Source organism: Geotrypetes seraphini, chromosome 14, assembly GCF_902459505.1.
Source record: "Geotrypetes seraphini chromosome 14, aGeoSer1.1, whole genome shotgun sequence".
Classification (NCBI taxonomy): domain Eukaryota; kingdom Metazoa; phylum Chordata; class Amphibia; order Gymnophiona; family Dermophiidae; genus Geotrypetes; species Geotrypetes seraphini.
In genome coordinates this window covers 45,257,626-45,280,583 of record NC_047097.1, presented here as the reverse complement: position 1 = coordinate 45,280,583, position 22,958 = coordinate 45,257,626, and the positions used below count along the sequence as shown (strand labels likewise).

General features: G+C 46.6%; 1 protein-coding gene across 7 annotated transcripts in view; it reads left to right on the top strand.

Annotated features, from left to right (window-relative positions):
- Positions 1-22,958, top strand: part of RNF111 (ring finger protein 111) — a 289,510-nt gene that overhangs the window by 97,983 nt on the left and 168,569 nt on the right. For all 7 annotated transcript variants that reach the window (XM_033920213.1, XM_033920212.1, XM_033920210.1 and 4 more), the window contains 2 exons: positions 4,975-5,141; positions 17,085-17,270. In XM_033920213.1, coding sequence (XP_033776104.1) covers positions 4,975-5,141; positions 17,085-17,270 — 353 coding nt within the window. The remainder of the gene's footprint in view (positions 1-4,974; positions 5,142-17,084; positions 17,271-22,958) is intronic.

Sequence of the window (22,958 nt, the reverse complement as noted above, 5' to 3'; positions counted from 1 at the left end):
TATGCTGTGCAGGTTACCTTTTTAAAGGTTCTCTTTTGTTTGGCCAGGGTTTGGATGACCTTATGGCCAGTGTTCAGGACCGTAAGCCTAATGTGCTCCCTGGCACTAAACCAGGGGTGTGGGACGGCCAAATTTTTGTCCCTACCGGCACATTTCTCAGTTTGTTTGACTCCCGGCGCCAACAGTCTTCCAACTCCCATCCTTCTGCCCCTCCCAAGAGAAAATTATGACGCCAAGACTCTGGCAGACCTCCCTTGGATTGTTGGGAGGCTTTTGGCTTTCCTTTCAGAATGGCAGAAAGATAACTTTGGACCAGTGGTCTTCGACATGCTAAGGGGAGGGCCTTTGACTGCAGTTTTTCCAACCTCTGCCGGACTTCTTCCTGTCTTCTCCTGTGGGAAATCTAGACAGAACCAGAAAGGTGCGAGCCACGGTGCGCAGGTTGCTGGATCTGGAGGCTATAGATCCTGTTCCAAAAGGAGACTTGGGCTCCGGGAGATGCTCTCTATACTTCATCGTGCCAAAGAAAGATTCCGAAGATTGTAGACCTATTCTGGACCGGAAGGCAATGAATGCCTTCCTGTGGGTTTTGTGTTTCTGGATGGAAACGGTGCATTCTGTTGTGGCAGCAGTGGTGCCCGGGGAGGTTTTGGCTTCTTTGGATCTCACGGAAGTGTACCTCCACATCCTGATTTTTTCAGCTTATTGGAGATTCCTGAGATTTCATGTACTTGGGAGGCACTTCAATTCACAGTGCTGCCCTTTGAGCTGTTTTCGGCGCCCAGATCTTTCACCAAAGTCATGGTGGTAGTGGCTGCCCATCTGTGATTGCTGGGTGTGCTAGTACATCCATACCTCAACGACTGGCTGATCAGAGCTCCCTCGCTGGATGAAGGCTGCCTGGCGGTTTGCCAGGTGGTGCATTTGCTGGAGATTCTTGGCTGGGTGATCAATCTCAAGAAGAACCATCTTGAGCCAATGCAGAACTTGGAGTACCTGGGAGTCCGGTTCCACATGGTCCAGAACCAGGTATTCCTGCCGGAATCCAGGAAGCTTAAGCTTCGGAGTACCATTTGGGACATGTTAGCGGTTCCAGTCCCGACGGCCTGGCAGTATCTTCAGGTCTTGGGTTTCATGGGGGCGACCATAGATGTGATTCCGTGGGCGAGAGCTCGTCTCCGTCCTCTCCAGTTGTCCTTTCTGACTTGGTGGAATCCTCAGCGGGATATGCTGGGGGTCAAGTTGCCTTGGTTGAGGGGTAGTGCATAGCAATATGCTGTGGTGGTTGAACCCAGTTACTCTGAACAGAGGGCTCCCTCTGCAAGTCTTAAATTGGGTGGCCCTGACAACGGACGCGAGTCTCTCCGGTTGGGGAGCAGTTTGCTGGTCTGTGCCGGTCCAGGGCCGGTGGACTGCGCTGGAGAGCAGATGGTTGAACAGTTGACTGGAGCTACGAGTGATCCGTCTGGCTCTGCTGAGATTTTGAGGGTGTCTCCACTGGAAGGCCATCCATGTGCTCTCAGATGAGTTAAACGGCTGTTGCCTATGTCAACTGTCAGGGAGACACGAGGAGTCCCCTGCTGAGCTTGGAGGCTCAGATGCTCTTTGCCTGGGTGGAGAGGCATCTGGTGGCCTTGTCTGCAGCGTTATTTGGCCGGAGTAGACAATGTTCAGGCAGACTTCCTAAGTTGTCAGATTCTGGACCCAGGAGAATGGTCCCTGTCCAGGTTAGCGTTCGGGGCCATCATATGCCGGTGGGGTCGTCCCACCTTCGACCTGATGGCGTCCTCAGGGAACCAGAAAGCGGACAGGTTCTTCAGCCACTGATGGGAGGTTGGCAGCGAAGGGCTCGACGTTCTGGTTCAACCTTGGCCCGAAGGGGAACTTCTGTATGTCTTCCCCCATGGCCTATGATAGGGCGCGTTCTGTGCCGGGTGGCCTCTCATGAGGGTCTGGTATTCCTGGTGGCCCTGGACTGGCCCAGAAGACTTTGGTATACAGGCCTGGCAGTTGAGCTCCTAGAGGGGTCTGCATCTTCCTTGCCATCGGAGGTTGCTCACGCAGGACCCAATAGCACTGCAAGATCCGGACCACTTTGGTCTTACGGCCTGGCGCTTGAAAATTTGGGTCATTAGGGCATAGACAGGGGGTGGGTAAGCAGAGTGGGCAGACTTGATGGGCTGTAGCCCTTTTCTGCCGTCATCTTCTATGTTTATGTTGAACACGCGGGCTTGATAGCTAGGGGCTACTCATCTGCGGTCATCACTACGCTCCTTCAGAGCCAGAGGAAGTCAACTATCGGCCTACACGAAAGCCTGGAGGTGCTTTCAAGCTTGGTGTGCGGGGGTTCAAGTGGACCCTTTGTCCCCGTCAGTGGCACAGGTTCAGGACTTCATGCAGGCTGGCCTCAGGAAGGGTCTGGTAGTTTCTTCTCTCTGTGTCCAGATTGCAGGACTGTCGTGTTTGGGTCCCTTTTCTCTCTGGGGTTCTCTGGTGTCTCACCTGGACGTTGTCCAATTCTTGCGGGGAGGCTGCAGCCTCCCTTGTGACTGCCTTCTCCCACATGGACTCTGAATCTGGTTCTCTGCTCTCTGGCTCGTCCTCCCTATGAACCTCTGGATCAGATTTCTCTGAAAGATCTTACTATCAAGACCGTCTTCCTCGTTGCAGTCACTTCTACATGGTGAGTGTTGGAGCTTCAGGCTCTGTCGTGCAGAGATACTTTTCTTTGCATCACGGAGTCTGCAGTGGTTTTGAGGACAATGTTTTCCTTTCTCCCGAAAGTGGTTTCCTCATTCTATGTCAACCAGGAAGTTCGGCTACCTGCCTTTGTTCTGTCAGGCTCCAAGTCTAAGGACCGTATTTTGCGGTCTCTAGATGTGCGGTGTCTCCTGTTGAGATACCTGGAGGCCACGAATGACTTCCGTCTGTCATTTCTTTGTCTTGGCGGACCCCGCGCACTGGGGTCGGCCAGTTTCCAAAGCTACCATCTCGAGATGGATACATGCGGCCATTTCCGCTGCCTATGTGTTGGCGGGGAAGAAGCCCCCCCCTTCCTTGGGGTGAAGGCCCACTCTACCAGAGGAATGGCTTCCTCGTGGGCTGAATCTCATGCGGTCTCGCCTGAGGAGATTTTTTTAGGGCGGCCACTTGGGCCTCTTCACACCTTTATCAAGTTTTACCAACTTGATGTGGTGGCTAAGTGTGATACATCTTTTGGCGCTTCCGTTCTGGTAGCGGGCTCATCCCCCCCCCCTCCAAGAGTTGGGACTGCTTTGATACGTCCCTAGTGTTCAGCCTCCAGAGGGGTTATACAAGAATGAAAGATTAGGTTTCTTACCTCTGCTAATTTTCCTTCTTGTAGATCTCCTCTGGAGGCTGAACACCCACCCGTCTGTCTGATTCGCAGGTCGCCTCTTCAGTAACTGGTAAGCTGGATTTCTGTCTTTGACCGGCTTCTCTAAGAAATACAAGAGTTAAAAGGAAAGATATATAAACTATAAAGAGTTTTACCTTTTGCAAAATTGTCACTTCTTTAATAAGACATTAACTATTTTTTCTGCGGCCTTCCAAGTACTCTATTTTTTCTGCAGCCCTCACATTTAAAGTTTAATATCTTTTCTTTTTCAAAACTGACACATTTCAATCAATATGTTGAAAATAAAATCATTTTCCCTACCTTTGTTGGCTGGTGACTTTATTTTTCTGTGCTTTTAACTATGTTTCCAGGGCCATCTTCTCTTTTGACTGTTTTTCTCTCCGTCTTCACTTTCTGCCTTGCATCCATCATCAATTTTTCTGCTTTCTTTTCAAAATCTATGTTTCCATGTCTTACCTTACCTTCCTATCTCTCTCTTCTTCCGTCCTGTTTCCATGGTCTGACATCTCTTTCCTTCCTTTCTCTCCCTCCTTCCTTCCTTTCCCCTGATCTGGCATCTGTCTCCTTCCCTCCCCCTTGTCCTGGCATCTCTCCTTCCCTCTCAATGGTCTGGTATCTCCTTTCCTTCCCTCCCTCCCATGAACTTGATATCTCTTGTTCCTCTCCTCTCCCTTGTCTTCCTTCTCATTCCTTCCCTCTCTTTCCCCAATTGGGTGCAGCAGCAACAGAAGCAGCATTTCCCTTCCCCCTTTCCTGTGCAGCAGAAGCATTTCTCTTCCCCTTTCCCTCCCCCTCCCTTTCCCTGTGCAGCAGCAGCATTTCCCTTCCCCCTTTCCTGTGCAGCAGAGGCATTTCTCTTCCCCCTTCCCTCCCTCTCCCTTTCCCTGTGCAGCAGCATTTCCCTAGGGTCCCCCTTTCCTGTGCAGCAGAAGCATTTCTCTTTCCCCTCCCCTTCCGTTCCCTTCCTTGTGGAGCAGTAGCGGGTCTGGCTGGCTCCCTTGCTCAGTCGATTGTTCCGTTCAAAGCTGCGGGTGGCGGCTCTTCGAGATCCGCGCCTGCGTCAGAAGCCTCTCTGATGTTGTGACGTCAGAGAGGCTTCCGATGCAGGAGTGGATACCGCAAGGAGCCGCCACCCGCAGCTTTGAACGGAACGATGGACTGAGCAAGGGAGCCGGCCAGACACGCTGCTGCTCCACAAGGAAAAGAAGGGGGAAGAGAAATGCTGGTGTGGATGGTGCGAGGAGCCGCAGCTTTGACTTGAACAGCTTTGACCGGAACAATCAACTGCAGCAAGGGAGCAGTTGATCATTGCGTCTAGACCGAAGGCCGCAAAATAGCACCTGGAGGGCCGCGAGTTTGAGACTGCTGTGCTAGATCTACCTGGCTTTGCTATCTACTGAGAATCATGGGAAGTATTCAGGGAGATATCCTAAGAGGGAGGAGATAAAAATTGTTTGTGAACCCTGCAGCCAAGGCTGGAGAGGATGCAAGAACCCTAGTGTTCAGCCTCCAGAGGAGATCTACATGAAGGAGGATTAGTAAAGGTAAGAAGCCTAATCTTTTAATCTGTTTTAACTTGATCTCTCTCTTCTCAGGTCTCGTTCCACACTTGGACACTCACGATCTCAGTGGAGCCAAAGCTCAAATTCACAATTTACGCGATCACAGGAACAGCGAAACCGAAGTACAAGGATCTCCACAGTCATACAGCCACTGAGACAGAATGCAGCAGAAGTTGTTGACCTTACTGTGGATGAAGATGGTAGGCTATTGCTCTGGCTTTTGGTCATTTTGAAAGAGAATGGATAGCCTATTAAGTTAGAAGAAAACAGGTAATCATCAAATGCTTTGTTCATAGGAAAAATTCAAATCAAACGGGTTCATAAGCTAGCAAAATATAGAAAGGAAATTCAAGAAATTTAGGCACTGGGATGTTTGCTGAGTAAGAATTCTATAATGGCAATTCTTTTACAATCCCACTCTACTGAACAAGTGGGTAGTCAGTCCCATCTCACGAGATCTCTTGTAGGAATCCTTATTAGCATAGCTTTTTGCTCCTGCTCTCTTACCTCTAGACTGCCCTCCAACTATCAGTAGGAGCTAGTCTTATCTGTTTGTGTTTATTTTTCTTTAACGTTGGTATTTTTCAGGTACCTTGTGTTTTTCTTGCTGCAGAGAATCCCAATGGGGACAGCTCTGGCTACGGGAGATCACAGACTTTAAGGGCAAAGTCTGCTTCCAGTACTCCCACCTGGATAGCCGGCAATCTCAGTTCGGGATTCAGGAACCATTCCCTTGAAAGCGTTTCTCACCCCAGGTTCATCTACTAGTGGGTTTGAGCGCAGGCTGTGTGGCTCCGTGGTGGTGTATCCAGTATCGGGGACGATTGTGTTCCTCAACCTGTTAGCGTGCGGGTTCCGGGAGGGTGGAGATCTCCGACCAGTGCATTAGGTCAGAGGGGCAGTCAGAAGATGGAGGCAGTCCAATTTTCCAGCTTCTTGGGGCAGAAGATCTGTTGCAGCTTCCATCTTGCAGCTCCCAGCACACAGCATAGCACAGTGAATAACAAGCTTGACAGTCTGTGAGATCGCTTTGGGGGGGGAGGGGGAGGTGTCCCTAGATCTAGGTTTTGGGTGTTTCAGAATTTAATACTAGGACCCCTCCACCCCAAAAATCCTAAAATTGTCATGTTTTATTGCTTGTTTTGAATTTCCCGGGCTGTTTTAATGCAAAATGTGCTCCTGTGGCTGCCATCTTGGATTTTCCCAATTTGAATTTTAAGCTTTTATCTGCCTCAAAACATATCGTTTTAGCAAGATAACAGGTGTAATGGACATCTCAGGGCAGGATACTTTGAATTCATACCCTGTTTGCGGTGGATGGCTGCCGGGTAAGCATCCATGTTCCGTGCAGAACGTGAGGGGGAAGGTAACGTTTGCTTTAGCCCCCTTTCCCCTTCGGTAGGTTGGGGGGGTTCTAGTCAAAAATAGGGGGGCACAAGTGCATCTCTGGTGAAACGCAGCCGTGATTTGGCACCAAAATCCCAGAAAAGCTCCAAAAAGGGCACAGAGGGGGCCACTGCCTCTTAGGGGCAAGGATTTTCCCTGGAGTTTAACATGCTATTCTAGGCGTATCTGACAAATCCGCCTACTATGGCGTCCCTATTAGTGCCAGAAGTCCCTTCCCTGAGTACGACTCGGATGATCCAGATGATCTCGTGCCTTTGCTTTCTCTGACAGGCACTTCCACAGTGTATCTGCAATCACAGATCTGCAGGACCTGGATCTGGAGGACACTGGGTCTTGGGGAGGACCCCCCCTAGTGCGGCAATAAACCTTCATTGCTGATAGGGATCATTTTGGATTCCCCTGAGGACTTAAAGTTAGAAACTCCTCAGTCCTCAACAGCACAGTGCTCTTATATGTAGCATGAAGCTGCAGTCGTCTTTTCTTGGCCATCCAGATGTCATGAAGATGCTCGCGGATCACTGAGAAGTGCCGGAAGATCCTCTGTGAGTGACTAAGGCTATGTCTAAGCCAGTGGTTCCCAACCCTGTCCTGGAGGACCACCAGCCAGTTGGGTTTTTGGGATAACCCTAATGAATATGCATGAGAGAGATTTGCATATAATAATGGAGGTGACAGGCATGCAGATCTGCTCCATGCATATTCATTAGGGCTATCCTGAAAACCTGACTGGCTGGTGGTCCTCCAGGACAGGGTTGGGAACCACTGATCTACCGTATTTTCACGCATATAACGCGCGTGTTATACGCGTTTTTACCTACCGCGCATACCCCTCGCGCGTTATATGCGTGAGCGCGGTATACAAAAGTTTTAAAACATAGTTCCCACCCCGCCCGACGCCCGATTCACCCCCCCCCAGCAGGACCGCTCGCACCCCCACCCCGAACGACCGCTCGCACGCGCTCCCACCCGCACCCGCATCCACGATCGGAGCAAGAGGGAGCCCAAGCCCTCTTGCCCGGCCGACTCCCCGACGTCCGATACATCCCCCCCCCCCCCCCCCGGCAGGACCACTCGCACCCCCACCCCGAACGACCGCTCGCACGCGCTCCCACCCGCACCCGCATCCACGATCGGAGCAAGAGGGAGCCCAAGCCCTCTTGCCCGGCCGACTCCCCGACGTCCGATACATCCCCCCCCCCCCCGGCAGGACCACTCGCACCCCCACCCCGAACGACCGCTCGCACGCGATCCCACCCGCACCCGCATCCACGATCGGAGCAAGAGGGAGCCCAAGCCCTCTTGCCCGGCCGACTCCCCGACGTCCGATACATCCCCCCCCCGGCAGGACCACTCGCACCCCCACCCCGAAGGACCGCCGACTTCCCGACAATATCGGGCCAGAAGGGAGCCCAAACCCTCCTGGCCACGGCGACCCCCTAACCCCACCCCGCACTACATTACGGGCAGGAGGGATCCCAGGCCCTCCTGCCCTCGACGCAAACCCCCCTCCCCCCCAACGACCGCCCCCCCCCAAGAACCTCCGACCGCCCCCCAGCCGACCCGCGATCCCCCTGGCGACCCCCACGACCCCCCCACCCCCCTTCCCCGTACCTTTGGTAGTTGGCCGGACAGACGGGAGCCAAACCCGCCTGTCCGGCAGGCAGCCAACGAAGGAATGAGGCCGGATTGGCCCATCCATCCTAAAGCTCCGCCTACTGGTGGGGCCTAAGGCGCGTGGGCCAATCAGAATAGGCCCTGGAGCCTTAGGTCCCACCTGGGGGCGCGGCCTGAGGCACATGGGCCCAACCCGACCATGTGCCTCAGGCCGCGCCCCCAGGTGGGACCTAAGGCTCCAGGGCCTATTCTGATTGGCCCACGCGCCTTAGGCCCCACCAGTAGGCGGAGCTTTAGGATGGATGGGCCAATCCGGCCTCATTCCTTCGTTGGCTGCCTGCCGGACAGGCGGGTTTGGCTCCCGTCTGTCCGGCCAACTACCAAAGGTACGGGGAAGGGGGGTGGGGGGGTCGTGGGGGTCGCCAGGGGGGTCGCGGGTCGGCTGGGGGAGCGGTCGGAGGTTCTTGGGGGGGGCGGTCGGTGGGGGGGAGGGGGGTTTGCGTCGAGGGCAGGAGGGCCTGGGATCCCTCCTGCCCGTAATGTAGTGCGGGGTGGGGTTAGGGGGTCGCCGTGGCCAGGAGGGTTTGGGCTCCCTTCTGGCCCAACTACCAAAGGTACGGGGAAGGGGGGTGGGGGGGTCGTGGGGGTCGCCAGGGGGGGTCGCGGGTCGGCTGGGGGGGCGGTCGGAGGTTCTTGGGGGGGGCAGTCGTTGGGGGGAGGGGGGTTTGCGTCGAGGGCAGGAGGGCCTGGGATCCCTCCTGCCCGTAATGTAGTGCGGGGTGGGGTTAGGGGGTCGCCGTGGCCAGGAGGATTTGGGCTCCCTCCTGGCCCGATATTGTTGGGGAGTCGGCGGTCCTTCGGGGGGAGGGATGTATCGGACGTCGGGGGGGGGCATCAGGCTTTCAGGATGGGGACAGACCTTCAAGGGGGGACAGTGCACGGAAGTCAGGGGGGGTGAACGGAGAGTCGGAAAGTCAGGGCGGGCGAAAGGAGCGTCGGGCAGCATGCGCGGTATACCCGTGAGCGCGGTATACCAAAGTTTTTGTACATACCATCGTGATTTCTGCGCGCTATACCCGTGTGCGCGTTTTATACGGGTGCGCGTTATTTGCGTGAAAATACGGTAATCTCTATCTGATGGCAGATACTTTTAGTCAGCGTTTTGTTTCCCCAAAGGTGGAATCTTTGATGCAGGTTACTAAGCAAAGTAGGCAAAAAAATTCACGATATGGCCTGTGACATATTTGAACGTCTAGATCATGTCTCCCCTCTGCAGTAATCCATCAATGGTGTTATCAATAATGTAACAACTGTCCGAAAGTTGTCATCTGATAATCACGCAGCCTCCTCAATAGTTGCAACTTGAAAAACACACTGGAAACTACACCATTGATGTGAGCCTTAAAAGATAAGGATGGAAGATGGCTGCTTCTGTCTGACTGCTCTGCAGACGCCTGTGATTATCTCTCTTTCAAAATGCCGAAGAGAAGGGGAAAAAGCATTGGTGGAGCCTACTGGCGCTTAGAGGTCCCCCTTGCTACTATTGATGATTTTTTCAGATGCCGCCAACAAGAGCAAGAAATGGTGAATCACCCACTGGGGACACCGGCAGAGAGTAGTGCCATGATGAATACCCCTGGACGTTACTCTGAGCCCTGACACGAGGACGCCACCTCTACAGCCGTTGCTTTTGGGAGCCAGCTCACCGCAAGTCAAGAGTACACCCATAGAGGAAGAGCTCTCGTCTCGAGAGGCCAGTGTTTCGGAGGGCTTGCCGGTTGGAATATCTGGGAGTGATTTATTCCTCCTGAATGAACCCACGGCTGAGATATCTCGAGCTATGGAGGATCAAGGCTCTAAGGAGGTAAAACAGTTGAAAAAATAATGTTTAAGCACACCTGCAGTTTCCTTTTCTCCTGTTAAAGCTCCAGAAGTCATTCTTGAAGCCCTTTGGGATTTGGTGGCGAATTTGGGGAACTCTCTTAATCCCCAAATTGAACATTTGAATAAAGAATTGGAAAATCGGAAAGAAGAAATTTAATTCTTTTGAGTCAAGATATGACTTTAATAAAATCTGATATTCAAAAGAATGATAAAGAATTGATAACTGTTAAACATAATCAAGATTTACTTGTAAGAGATACAGTAATTTAATGATGAGAAGAAAATTGGAAGCTCTTGAGAACAATAGTTGAACTAATAGTTTACAATTAATTTTCCTAGGATTTCCTCAATCTCTCCTCAAGTAATGGTAAAATGTTATTTTTTGGAAAATTTTGAAGATTCCGGAAAATTCACTGCCTCCCCTTACACGGGCTTATTACCTGTTAAATCTCAAGATCCACAAAAGAAAGAAGATTATGCTAACTCACAGGAAGGTCCTTTAGATGTTTCTGCTTTATTAGAACAATCTGAAAGAGAAGTAACTATTCAGTCACTCTTATTGACTGTAGCCTTAGCTCCAGACAAGGATTGAATTCTTAAATTTTTCTTCAAGAATAGATCTAAAGACTTCCTGGGGTGCTATATTCAAATATTCCCTGATGTCTCGAGGGAGACTCAGAAAAGAATAAGAGAATTCCTGATTTTAAAGCCTGGGGTTACTCAGCTAGGGGTGTATATATATATATATATATATTTTTCCCTTAGATACCCTTGCAAGTGTGTTGTTAGATATCGTTCTATGAAATATGTTTTTGTAGATCTGACACATTTTCTCTTCTTAAAGCGTCTTGAATGTAGGAATACCATCGACAACTGCATCCGATTAGAAATTAGCTCTATTTTCAACAGCAGATTACTAGTATACCTATTATTGATTATGTTCTTAATTTATGTACTTTTTTTTTTTTTTCTTAAATCTTGGATCCATTTTATTGAGGACTTGAGTGTGATTAAGTTAAATAGTTTCCTTTGGGGTTCTAATTAATCCTAATAATATTTTTATGTTTTGATCACACTTTCAGTACAAGATGTTATGCTTGGAATATTTTTTAAAAAAAATCTTATAAATAAAAATTAAAAAAAAGATAAGAATGAATCTAGCATTACTCACAGATACCTACATTGCTGACGTACAACGGCTTCACCTGCTAAACAAATTTCAGTGGGACATGAAGCCAAGTTCTTCCCATGGGCCAAAAATAATACTTCAGTTTTTGACACATTCAATTTTAGATGGTTTTGTGCCATCCACTCCCGAATGACATCAAAATAATCATTCAGATCTGAAACCACTTCATCCTGCGACTTTCAATAGGGATCAAAAATTGAATATCATCCGCATATAGATAAAACCTAACCCCCTAAAGCATGCAATGCCTTACATAATGGGAGCAGGTAAATGTTGAACAGCACCGCTGATACAGCAGATCCTTGCGGAACCCCGCACAACAAGGATGACCAATTTGACCTCTTCTGATTGGTCTCCACACAAAAGGAACTATCTTCCAGGAAAAATTTAAACCACAGCAAAACTTTCCTGAAGATTCCCAACGATTGCAGTCTTGCCAATAACATTTGATGGTTAATCGTGTCAAATGGCGCTGAGACGTCAAAGAACACCATGAAATATGATACTGGTGCTTTTTCTTCTGGGTGCAGCTCAATACGCTGTTCTGAAGGAAGCTATTGGAAAACTGCTTACCCCAGTATAGACTCCCTCGGTACTAGCCCAGCCTAAGTGCATGGCTACCAAGTCCTACAGTACCGCAGCTGGTTCTCTGGAGCAACATCAACATTCCATGTATAAGTATCTATCTTCTCACCACTGGTCCAGTTCTTCATCGATAATCCAATGGGCATCGTTCCTCTTCTCATGCTTTGAAAAGAAAACATTGTGCTCTCCTGTTCTTCAAAGAGAAAAACAGCTTCGCATCATACTTCTTCCTACTACATCGGGCCAATACTAGACTTGAAGAAAGTTTCGATCTTCTCAGTGCATTTCTTTGCCAAGGCCTTCATATCCTTCTGATTTACAGTCTGATTCATCTGAGGACTTCTCTGAGTCTATAATAGAGGCTTACAGCACTCCTTTGGAAAAGTCTCCATACCAGAGTACACTAACGGCTAACTCTTATACTGAACAACGTTTCCAGTGTGTTCTCTCTGGTAGAGTCAATTCCCTCTTTGACGTATATGGCAATGCCCCCAGCTTTTTGAGCCACTCTGTCTTTGCGGTATAGTTTGTATCCTGGTAGCACAGTGTCTCAGATGTTTTCCTCAGTCCACCATGTTTCTGTGATGCCGATGATGTCAACGTTATCTTTTTGTGCCATAGCTTCTAATTCACCTATCTTATTCCTTAGGCTCCTTGCGTTCGTGTACATACACTTGAGTTTACGACCCGTTCCTTTCTTGCATTTCCTTCCCTCTTGTGTCCCTTTCAGTCTGTCTTGCTTGTGATCCGGTGGGCCTTCCCCTCTATCTTCCTGCATGTTATCCTCCAGGTATACTGGTTCCTGAACCATCAACTTTCTCTCTTGGTCGATTGTCGGCTTTCCCCTTCTTCCTAGTTTAAAAACTTCTCAACTTCTCTCTTGATATTGCTTGCTAGTAGCCTCGTTCCGTCTCTGCTGAGGTGGAGTCCGTCCTTCATGTATAGTTTGCTTTTCCCCCAGAACGCTGTCCAGTTACGCACGAAGTGGAATCCTTCTTCCTCACACCAGCGCCGCATCCACGCGTTGATTGCTTGCAGCTCCATCTGCCTCTTCTCATCAGCCCTGGGTACCGGCAGGATCTACGAGAATGCTATCCTCTGTGTTCTGGTCTTCAGCTTCCTTCCTAGCATCCGGAACTGGTCCTTCAGTACTTCCCTGTTGTATTTGCTGTTGCTCACGTTGTTCGTCCCCACATGGATCACCACCATGGTATCTTCTTCTTCCACACTGTCGATGATCCTGTCGTTGCGGCTCACTATGTCTTCTACCTTGGCTCCCAGTAGGCAGGTCACCAGCCGATCCAGTCTTCCTCCCGCTATGTGGCTGTTAATTTGTCTGATGATGGAGTCCCCCACGACGATTGCTGTCCTGTCTATCTTCTCTTGATTCTCCAGCCGCAGGTCTGTGTCCCTGGTGTATGTCCATCTCTCCAGCCGCAGGTCCGTATCCTTCGTTCTCGCTGCTGTGTCATCCATTTCTTTGTGGTGGTTGTCTGTCGGGTGGTCAACACTCTGTAGGTGTCTTTCGGCAGTTCCACTGTTCATGGTGATTTTCCACGGCCTCCCTGTATGCCTCCTCTATGAACTTCTCCAGCTCTTGGACTTCTTCCTCGATGGGGTCCTCTGTCTTGACGTTCTATGTTTCTCTGTCTTCCTCCTTCATTGCTTGAAGTGCCTCCAGTTCCATTATTCTGCGTTCCAGGATTCTGCCTTGTTTCCTCAGGCTCTCCAGTTTTCTGCATCGAGCGCATACGTAAGACCGCCTCCCAGAGGGGAGGTAGTTATATATATGGCAGACGGTGCAGAAAACTGGGTAGCTCAACATTTTGCTTCTGTCTGCTGGTCTGCTGTGGCTGTTCTCTGTGTCTGCCTGGTTGTGTCCTATGCGCTTGCTGTGGTCTCCTGCTGCTCTTCTTTAGCGTCCCTTGTCAGTGAGCTTCTAACTCTTTCTCTCTCTCCTGCTGCTTCCTTTCTCTTGCTTGCCTACCCAAGCTCTAAGTTAACTTTGCTTGTTGGCTCCACCCCTTTTAAGGGGGAGCTTTGGTGGTTGACATCAGGGTGGGCGGAGCTAACTCGCCGATTCCCCCCTGTAGTCTCCTGCCTTTTCTTCCCCTCATGCGCTTTTCTGTTCTTGCTTTGCTTCCCTCTAACTCTTTCTCTCTCTCATGCTGCTTCCTTTCTCTTGCTTGCTTGCTTCCTCATTGCCCTCACATTTGTATGTGTGTTGAGAGAGCTTCAAGCTCTTGTCAGATCATCCCTATGCAAGATTTTACCACAACAGAGTAGTGCTTTGAACTCATCCAAAATTCCTTTCTAAAGTCATCACAGAATTCCACCTCAACCAGCCTGTTTTCTTTCCAAAACTGTATATACATCTTGGAGAGGCAGCTCTTCACAAGTTGGGCTGAAAATGTGCTCTGGCATAAAACCAGAACCGGATTAAACATTATAGAGGATCTTCCCAATTTTTTGTGGCTTTTGACCCTAACAGACTCGAGCAGGGCTGTGGAGTCATAGTAACATAGTAGATGATGGCAGATAAAACCCAAATGGTCCATCCAGTCTGTTCAACCTGATTCAGTCCAAAAATTTGTTGGTGGGTTTTTGGTTTTTTTTTCTTCTTAGCTATTTTTGGGCAAGGATTCAAAACTCTGCCCGGTACTGTTCTTAGGTTCCAACTACTGAAATCTCAGTCAAAACTCACTTCAGTCCATCTACACCAGTGGTCTCAAACTCAAACCCTTTACAGGGCCACATTTTGGATTTGTAGGTACTTGGAGGGCCTCAGAAAAAAATAGTTAATGTCTTATTAAAGAAATGATAATTTTGCATGAGGTAAAACTCTTTATAGTTTATAAATCTTCCTTTTGGTTAAATCTTAATAATAATATTGTCATTTATAGCTAAAGAGACATATGATCAAGAAACTGTTTTATTTTACTTTAGTGATTATGATAAACATACTGAGGGCCTCAAAATAGTATCTGGTGGGCTGCATGTGGCCCCCGGGCTGCGAGTTTGAGACCACTGATCTACACCATCTCAGCCATTGAAGCCTTCCACCAGCCCATCTTCCACCAAAGTTGGTAGATAAATCCTATGACTCCTCAGTTTCTGGTACCCACTACTCCAACTCCAGGTACCCCAAATTGTCTCTGACTGCACGACTCCGACTCCACAACCCTGGCAGGGCTGTGGAATCAGTAGATAAATCCTTCGACTCCTCAGTTTCTGGTACCCATGACTCTAACTCCAGGTACCCAAAATGTCTCCAACTCCTCTACTCCGACTGCACAGCCCTGCTCTTGAGTTCTTGTTTCCAAGAGAACTATCTCCATTTGGCTTGCAAACTATATACTCAGGTTGGGCTGAAGCTCCAGGGCCGTGTGACAGCCTATAATGTCTGAGCTGTGGCTACTTTGGTGGCTCATTTCTGTTCTGCATCTTTGAGAACATCTGCAGAGCTGCTTACTTGATCTTCAATCCATACCTTTACTTCTCACTACTGTTTGTAACAAAACTCGAAGAGATAGTCAGTTTGGACAAACAGTTCTGCAGAATCTTTTCACTATCTTGGCGCCAACTTTTTTTCCAAACACTCTTGGGTATTTCCAGGCTCATGCTTATATATCCATTATCCTTCTCCAGAGTCACAATTTTGTCAGCTTGCAGCCCCACATGTAAGGATATTACACCTGCTTGTCCTCTGAGAAAGCAATAATACCTGGAGTAGGTGTTCTCTGAGGACAGCAAGCATATTCTTACAACCCACCCATCTCCTCTAGTTACAGAATTGATGGTCCTGTAAGCTGACATCAGGAGGGAAGGCATCTGTGTGGTATGGGCACTGCCTAAAGATTTAAAGTGACAGTGCAAGTAGAAGTGTTTGTACTAGTTTCTGTGGATGATGTCACCCACATGTGAGAATATATGCCTATTGTCCTCAGAAAACACCTGCTACAGGTAAATATCTTTGCTGTATAGCAGGATGACTTATCCAGATACTGATTTTCTAAGGATATTTCAAGCATTATCTTTTAATAAGGGAATAAATAGGGTACTATAAACTTTCCCTCTTCTTTTCAATTTAATATTTCGTTTAGGTTGCACTTTATAACGAAAAGCAGAGTTACAAGATAAAAAGAACAAACAAAAAAAAAAAACCCAAAACAAACCACAGGGCTAGTTAGTTATGCATTGGAAAATTCTGATATCCTTACCTGGATACTTCAGAGGTACTTCAGAAGGATTAATGTCCTCAGCACCACAGAAGGGTTTCGTGGGCACCCTAGCATGTTTTGTTTGTAGTTGTAGAATGTTCCAAAGGAATAATAGTTGATTGTGTTTAAAAGCAATTATTTTTGTCTCTGAAGCTTGTTGTTTCCTGAATGCTTAACTGCATGTTCAAATCTCAAGGCCAGAGCACATTTATGATGTAACTGGGCATTGTTACAGCTGCCTGGTTATTGGTTAATGCCTTTGAAGTGCTCACTTTTGACATCCAAAGATTTCAGCACCTTTGATGCTGTGACACATCACAATTGGTACCATTTTGGTGAACTATTTTAAAATAGTTATTTTGAACAGTTAAAATAATTTTTATTTATGTAGTGAAAAATAATGGGAAAAAACTCAACACAGAGAGGTGTGTGTGTGTTTGAATAGAATTTGAGATCCCACAACTAAAGCCTGTACTGCATAGTTTCATCCATTCTCTCATACTCAAAACCATAGGTATTATACAGTATAGGGCGAAGATAAATTTAGAACCCTAGCTTGAATGATGGGACATATCTAAGTTACCCTTGAAGCCAGGATTCACTCCTGGCTACTGATACCCTAGCATGCCACTGGAGAATGGTTCACTAGCCCGAACACTGGACTTCTTTAGTTGGTTACATAAAAGTGGAAACATGATATTACACAAAATGTGTTAGTAGGAAAACTATGTGTGTGATTTCAATTATATTGCAATGTAAGTAAGAGACTTTAGACTTGTCATTATTTGCATGTAAAAACACGATCAGCATACCTCCTTTTAATAGGAAAAAGCAGAAATTAAAAAAGTTGTGGCTCTACAAATAACACAAATAAGGAGAGGATAAGTACACACAAACATATGGGAACTATTGAGATGCCTGAGGATGAGCAGGAGGAGAGATTTTTGATAGCTATTTTTGGTAATTGCAGCATGGAGACAGCAAAAGGATCCATGTGTTCTACTAACTAGAACGTTTCAGATTGGATGAATAGGGACAATTTTTGTGTCAAAAATTGAGAACAGACTTTTGTTTTTAATTATGTGCAACTCAAAAAATCCCTCTTAATTTTTTTAAGGCACTTTATCATGTATAGAAAGTACTATATACCAGCTTACCTGTCCCATACAATGAAATAATTCTGGTGTTGTGCCTGTTTACATATTTGAGATTAATCTGCTTCTGTTTAATGCTTTCTTACATAGATCCTGCAGTAGTGCCAACTACTTCTGCTAGAGTGGAATCTCAACCTGTTGGTTCTGCTTCCAGTAATTTATCTACCTCGGGGCAGGCTTCCGATGCTGCTTCAGGCCCCTCCAATGGCCATTCTTCCACTGTGGCAGAGACTTCTACAGCTCCTCATGTCAGTACTGCTGGAACATCAGCAGCAGGTAGGACAGCTTCTGCAAGGTTTATTTTTAGAAGGGCATTCCTCGCTTTCTTTCTTTTTTTCTTTTTTATTAATTAATTGAGCAAGTGGTATTGGGCTTCTATTGAAGTGGAAAATGTTATTTGCTTTATATGTGAATTTGACAATTAAATTATTTTCAATTTTAAAAAACATTAATATACATTCTTGGATAAGTTGTGTCCAAAGTCCTCCCATGGGATAAATGTAAAATGAACTTATTTTCTCCTTGATTGTCAATTTGGTGTCTTGCAATAACTCTAGAAAAGTTTGAGGATTCAATAATAGCTTGAATGCTCTTGCAGCTTAAAGTTGCTAGAAGGCAGATAAATGTGCCTCACTTAAAATAAATCCTCAATCTGCAGAGAAATGCTCTTCCTTAAAATGACAAAATGATATTTTTTGGGGTGGATTTTATTGTGTTGTACCATTGCACATAGAAGCCAGTTTTTCAGAATGATTGGGGGAGGGGGGCACTAAACATAAATGAGCCTTGTCTGGACATAGTGAAAGGAGTTTTCTCAATAGTGGGGGTTCTCAAGAACCTATGGAGCTGACATTTCTGATACCACATATCTGCCAGGAGGGAGAAATTTTAAATTGATTAAAATTTTGAATCTATCAAATTAATGGCAGTAGTACTTTCAAGTTTAAAGATAATTCAGTTTAGAATTAGACAGTTTTATTAGCATTTACCCTTTTGGGTCTAGCTTTCATTTAACCTTGAAGAGAGATTAGTGGGTAGAGATTGTTTTTTCTTTTTTAAATATCCTCCTACTTAAACCATTCCTGTAAAAACCAAACTTAAGTAGATAAGGGTTCATACAGGTATATCAAATTTCTTATAAGAATCTCAATCAGGAAGATGTCACGCATATGTTTGTTTAACATAACTATTTGCAATAAGAACAAGTATCTTATGTCAACTACTTAGTTCTCATATTATGTATCTGATGACCTGATATATTGTCTAAGTTAATAAAATAACATAAGGTTAAAAGTCTGAAGGAGACACAAGTCTGATCATGGAATTTGTGTACACATTATTTTCATTTATATTCTATGTCAAATGATCCATTTTGCAGAGCTTTGTAAATCCTGGAGTATTTTTTCCAAATAAAAAGTACATGGCACACTTTGAAATATGGTGACATTATTCCCCTGTAATTAATGGGGACATTGCACAATAAAACATTAGCTTTTAATATACAGTAGTACCTTGGATTACGAGTATAATCCGTTCCAGGAGCATGCTTGTAATCCAAAATGCTCGTTTATCAAAGCGAGTTTCCCCATAGGAAATAATGGAAACTCGCTTTGATGCGTTCCCCCCCCCCTCCCCGATAACCGGCATTGCTCCCCTCGAAGCCCCCCCCTGCGATCTGACCCCCCCCGACACGATTGGGCACCCCCCCCCGCCACTTCTTACCCTCATCTGGGCACTCTAGAAGATCGGACTCCTCGTCTGCTGGGCCTTGAGCATGCTCAGATGCTCAAGGCCTAGCAGATGAGGAGTCCGATCTTGTAGAGTGCCCAGATGAGGGTAAGAAGCGGCCGGGGGGGGGGGGGGGGTGCCCAATTGTGTCGGAGGGGGGGTTGGATCGTATCGGGGGGGGGGGGGGGGTGCCCAATCGTGTCGGGGGGGGGGGGGGTCGGATCGTGGCACGGGGGTGCCGGATCGCAGGGAGAGGGTGCGGGATTGCGGGGGGGATGCTCGTAAATCGAGCCATGCTCGGTTTCCGAGGCACCGATTTTGCAAATGTTTTGCTCGTCTTGCAAAACACTCGCAAACCGGTGCACTCGTAAACCGAGGTACCACTGAACTAAGAAGATATAAGTAACACGTCTTCCCTGTGTCATTATAGAAAGCTGCAAAAATTAAATTGTGATTCTTGGAATTTCATTTCTTTTACATCTCTTCCAGATTCAGTACACTAGCAGCCTCTTTCACAAAGCTGCGCTAGCGGCCCTGAAGTCCATAGAGATTTAAAGGGCTTCGGGGCCGTTGCTGCGCGGTAGCCGCTAGCACGGCTTTGTAAAAGAGGCAGTAGGTGTTCAATCCCTTCCCACAATTCGGTAGTTGCAAAAATCCAAACACTTTTCTGAGCACATACTTCTCCCACCTTAGAGAGAGAATTAAAGCCCCCTGCAGTTTCAATTTTTGCAAGCAATTGTGTTATGCTCTGCGTATTTTTCTTAATTTTTCACTTAAAGCTGATGTTGGTTGGGTGTGGGTTTTTTGTTTGTTTTTTGTGGCTTGAGACCCTGTACAGTGTCCTCTGCACACTATGCAGTCCCATGGAATCAGACTGCTGCTTCACAGAGAAGCTTTAGTGGATCTGTGGAGCCAGCCTCTTTGTGCCACCCTTTTCAGACTTGGGGTCCATTCCCCTGGGAGTTCGTTTGCCATCTGACCTTGTCATGGGTTTAAGCACAGGCTATATGCATCCTGTGTAAAATTTCCCTCTGGGTTTCAAGATGCAAGCTGCGTTTCTCACCCCCGGTTGTGTGGAGAGTTTCCATGGGGGCGGAGGTTACAGTCGGTGTCCATCTGAAGATCTTCAGGTTTGGTCATTTGGAGCAGTTTCTGAGGCAGAAAATCCTTATCCTCCATTCAGCTGCAGTGTAACAGAGCTGGCAGGCAGGCATTTCACAGACTAAGTACATTTCCATTATTTCCTATAGGAACTTAGTTGGTGGTCTGTGGGACTCTGTAAAATTCATTTTTCAGAGTTTCTGAGGGTAGGGTTCAGGTCTCCCACCTCCCCAAACCCCAAATCACTATTTTTTATTTTCTTTATTTTTGCCTTTTTTGGTGCAAATTCGCTGTTGGTGGCCATCTTGGATTTTTATAGATCTTTTTTAAAAAGTTTTTTATTTCTGCCTCCAAAACTCCTCAGTTTGATTAAAAAAGAAAAAAAAAATAGTTTGGGATGGACTCCCCAGCCCCTAATCTGTTGAATATGTGCTTTGATTGCACTGGATTGACGCTGGATCAGCAACTGTCTATCATGTGCCACCTCAATACAAAAATATTCACAGAGTCCAGTACACAATTCACCCAATCAAGATGAATTATTGATGAGGTCCGGAAGGGGTATCAGATGGCCCAACAAACAATAATGTTTGACGGGAATAACTTCATTTGCCCCACGGTACCTCCTCCTCCGTGTTAATTTTACTTTTTTTTACTATTTTTACTTTTATCAATAATTACTGTCACTTTTAGTCATTTCTTGCTTAAGTCTTCTTATTTCTTATATCTTTATACCTCATTATACAGAAAAGAAACAGACCGTAACAGCCTCCTACGTTTCCATAGTTTTCATCCTGAGAACTTAAAGAAAAGCTTGCCTACTAGTCAATTTTTGAGACTAAGAAGAATTTGTTACTCTATAGATGACTTTCGTGTGCAAGCTAGATCTATGAAAAGGAGATTTCATCAATGTGGATATCCCTATGCTACTGTTCAAGATGCATATAAAAGAGCAAAGCATGCGCATAGAGAGTGTCTGTTACATGAGGCCAGCAGAGATGAAAATCCTCTGGATACGGTGGCCTTTGTGCAGGAGTTTTCCACCCTTGCCCATCGGGTCTCCCAAATCGTTAAAAAACATTGGCATATCCCTAGGTTGGCGATTCCCACTTTGGACGATCATCCTATTTGTTCTTATAGGAGAAGAAGAAATCTGGGCGAATATCTAAATCATAATAAATTCCAGGAGAGAGTTCGGTTCCAAAGTGGGAGTCACCTTCCGTGTGGCCAATGTCAATGGTGTAGTTTCACTATACCTGGGGAAGTCTGGACCCATCTGAGTACAGGGGAAATATTTAAGATTAAATATAATACCACATGTAACTCTGATAACGTTATTTACGTAATTCAATGCCCCTGTCCAAAACTGTATGTGGGCAGAACTTCTCGCCCCATACGGGTCCGTCTCACGGAGCATAAATCTAGAGTTCATACTCACAACGAGTCGTCCCCGCTTGTCCGTCATTGGATAAGCTGTGGCCATACTTTAAAAGATCTGAAGTGGCGAGTTTTAGACCGCATTACAGTAGGGTGGGAGGGAGGGAACACTGCCCGGAGGCTTAATCGTTGCGAACTCCGGTGGATGTTCACTTTAGATACTATGTCGCCTAAGGGGCTTAATGAGTCATCCGATTGGTTAGCGCAAGCTGACCTTTAATCATACTCTGGCATTCTTTCTGTGGGTTTGAATAGATGAGGGTTTTTCCCCTCCCCCCGGATATGTCGTCATTCAGGGGGGGTATTTAAATATCCCAGAGTCAGAACGCTGCGGCTTGTCTCTTGATAAGTTGTGCGGCGGTATGTAATGTATGTTCACAACAATAGGTAAGCTGTAATGTTTAAGTAGTGGGAGGGTTTAGCTTTTCCGCAGTTAAATAAAAAAATATATATACTGCTAAGTCTATAGTGCTAATTATGCTGTTTCTTGGATTTTCAGCTTTCCCCATGTCGCCTTGACAAAGAATTCGAAACGCGTTGGCGTTCAGGGGAATGTTTTTCAAGGCTGAAAGCTAAGTATTCTGAATTAAAATTCATGAATAATTGTATGAAATAAGAAGACTTAAGCAAGAAATGACTAAAAGTGACAGTAATTATTGATAAAAGTAAAAATAGTAAAAAAAAGTAAAATTAACACGGAGGAGGAGGTACCGTGGGGCAAATGAAGAGTTATTCCCGTCAAACATTATTGTTTGTTGGGCCATCTGATACCCCTTCCGGACCTCATCAATAATTCATCTTGATTGGGTGAATTGTGTACTGGACTCTGTGAATATTTTTGTATTGAGATATCTTCAAACAATTATTGAGAATATATGGTAGCAAGATATCATGTGCCGCAGCACACTGTGGGAGGGGGCAGGTGCTTTGCGGTTCACCTCTTTCAGGTCCTCCAGGGCTGGGGAGCTGGCCTGGATCTGTGATGTCAGGAAAAAATCTCACCCAGAGGCCATTCTTCCGTTTGGTGCCAAACGCCTACATTCTGAGTCTGGGGACTCTTTGATGCGGTGCAAATGCCTCAGCTGAGCCTTATAGTGGATAAGGTGTGACTTTTCACCGGACTTTTTTTCAGCTCGTCTGAAAAGTGTATTCTTAGGACCCAGCTCATTGGATGCAACCAGCAGGCGCATGGGTTTCTTCTAAACCGGTTGTGCCAGTGGCAGAAATCCCTTTTTATGAGCCCTCTCATCCGACTATGGCAGAGCTTGATTGATTATGTCATATGGATATTATGCCATTTTTGTCTCCTGACTACTGCTTCTATTTTGGATCTGGTTGATAACCTTGCTGGGACTAGTCAACATGGTAGCCTGAGTCTCCGGATTTGGGTGAGGACCCCTCCATCAGCAGACCTTTTAAGCATGGCTCTGTCCACCATTTTATTACTGAGGTTCTGAAAGAGCTAAAATTGGAATCTCCACTTTCCATGTTGGTGCCTGTTCATGGAATGTGTGGTTGTGTTTTGTTTTTTTTAATCAGCATCTTCACCTCCATTTTATTAATCTTCCAGTACAACACTAAGCAAGATGATATTCACCAGGTTGGTGACAGGTGAGGTAATGCCACAATCCAACTCACCGCTTCTTGAGGGAGAGAGGGAGCCAGGAGAGAACTGGCAACTCCTGTCATCCCCAAGAG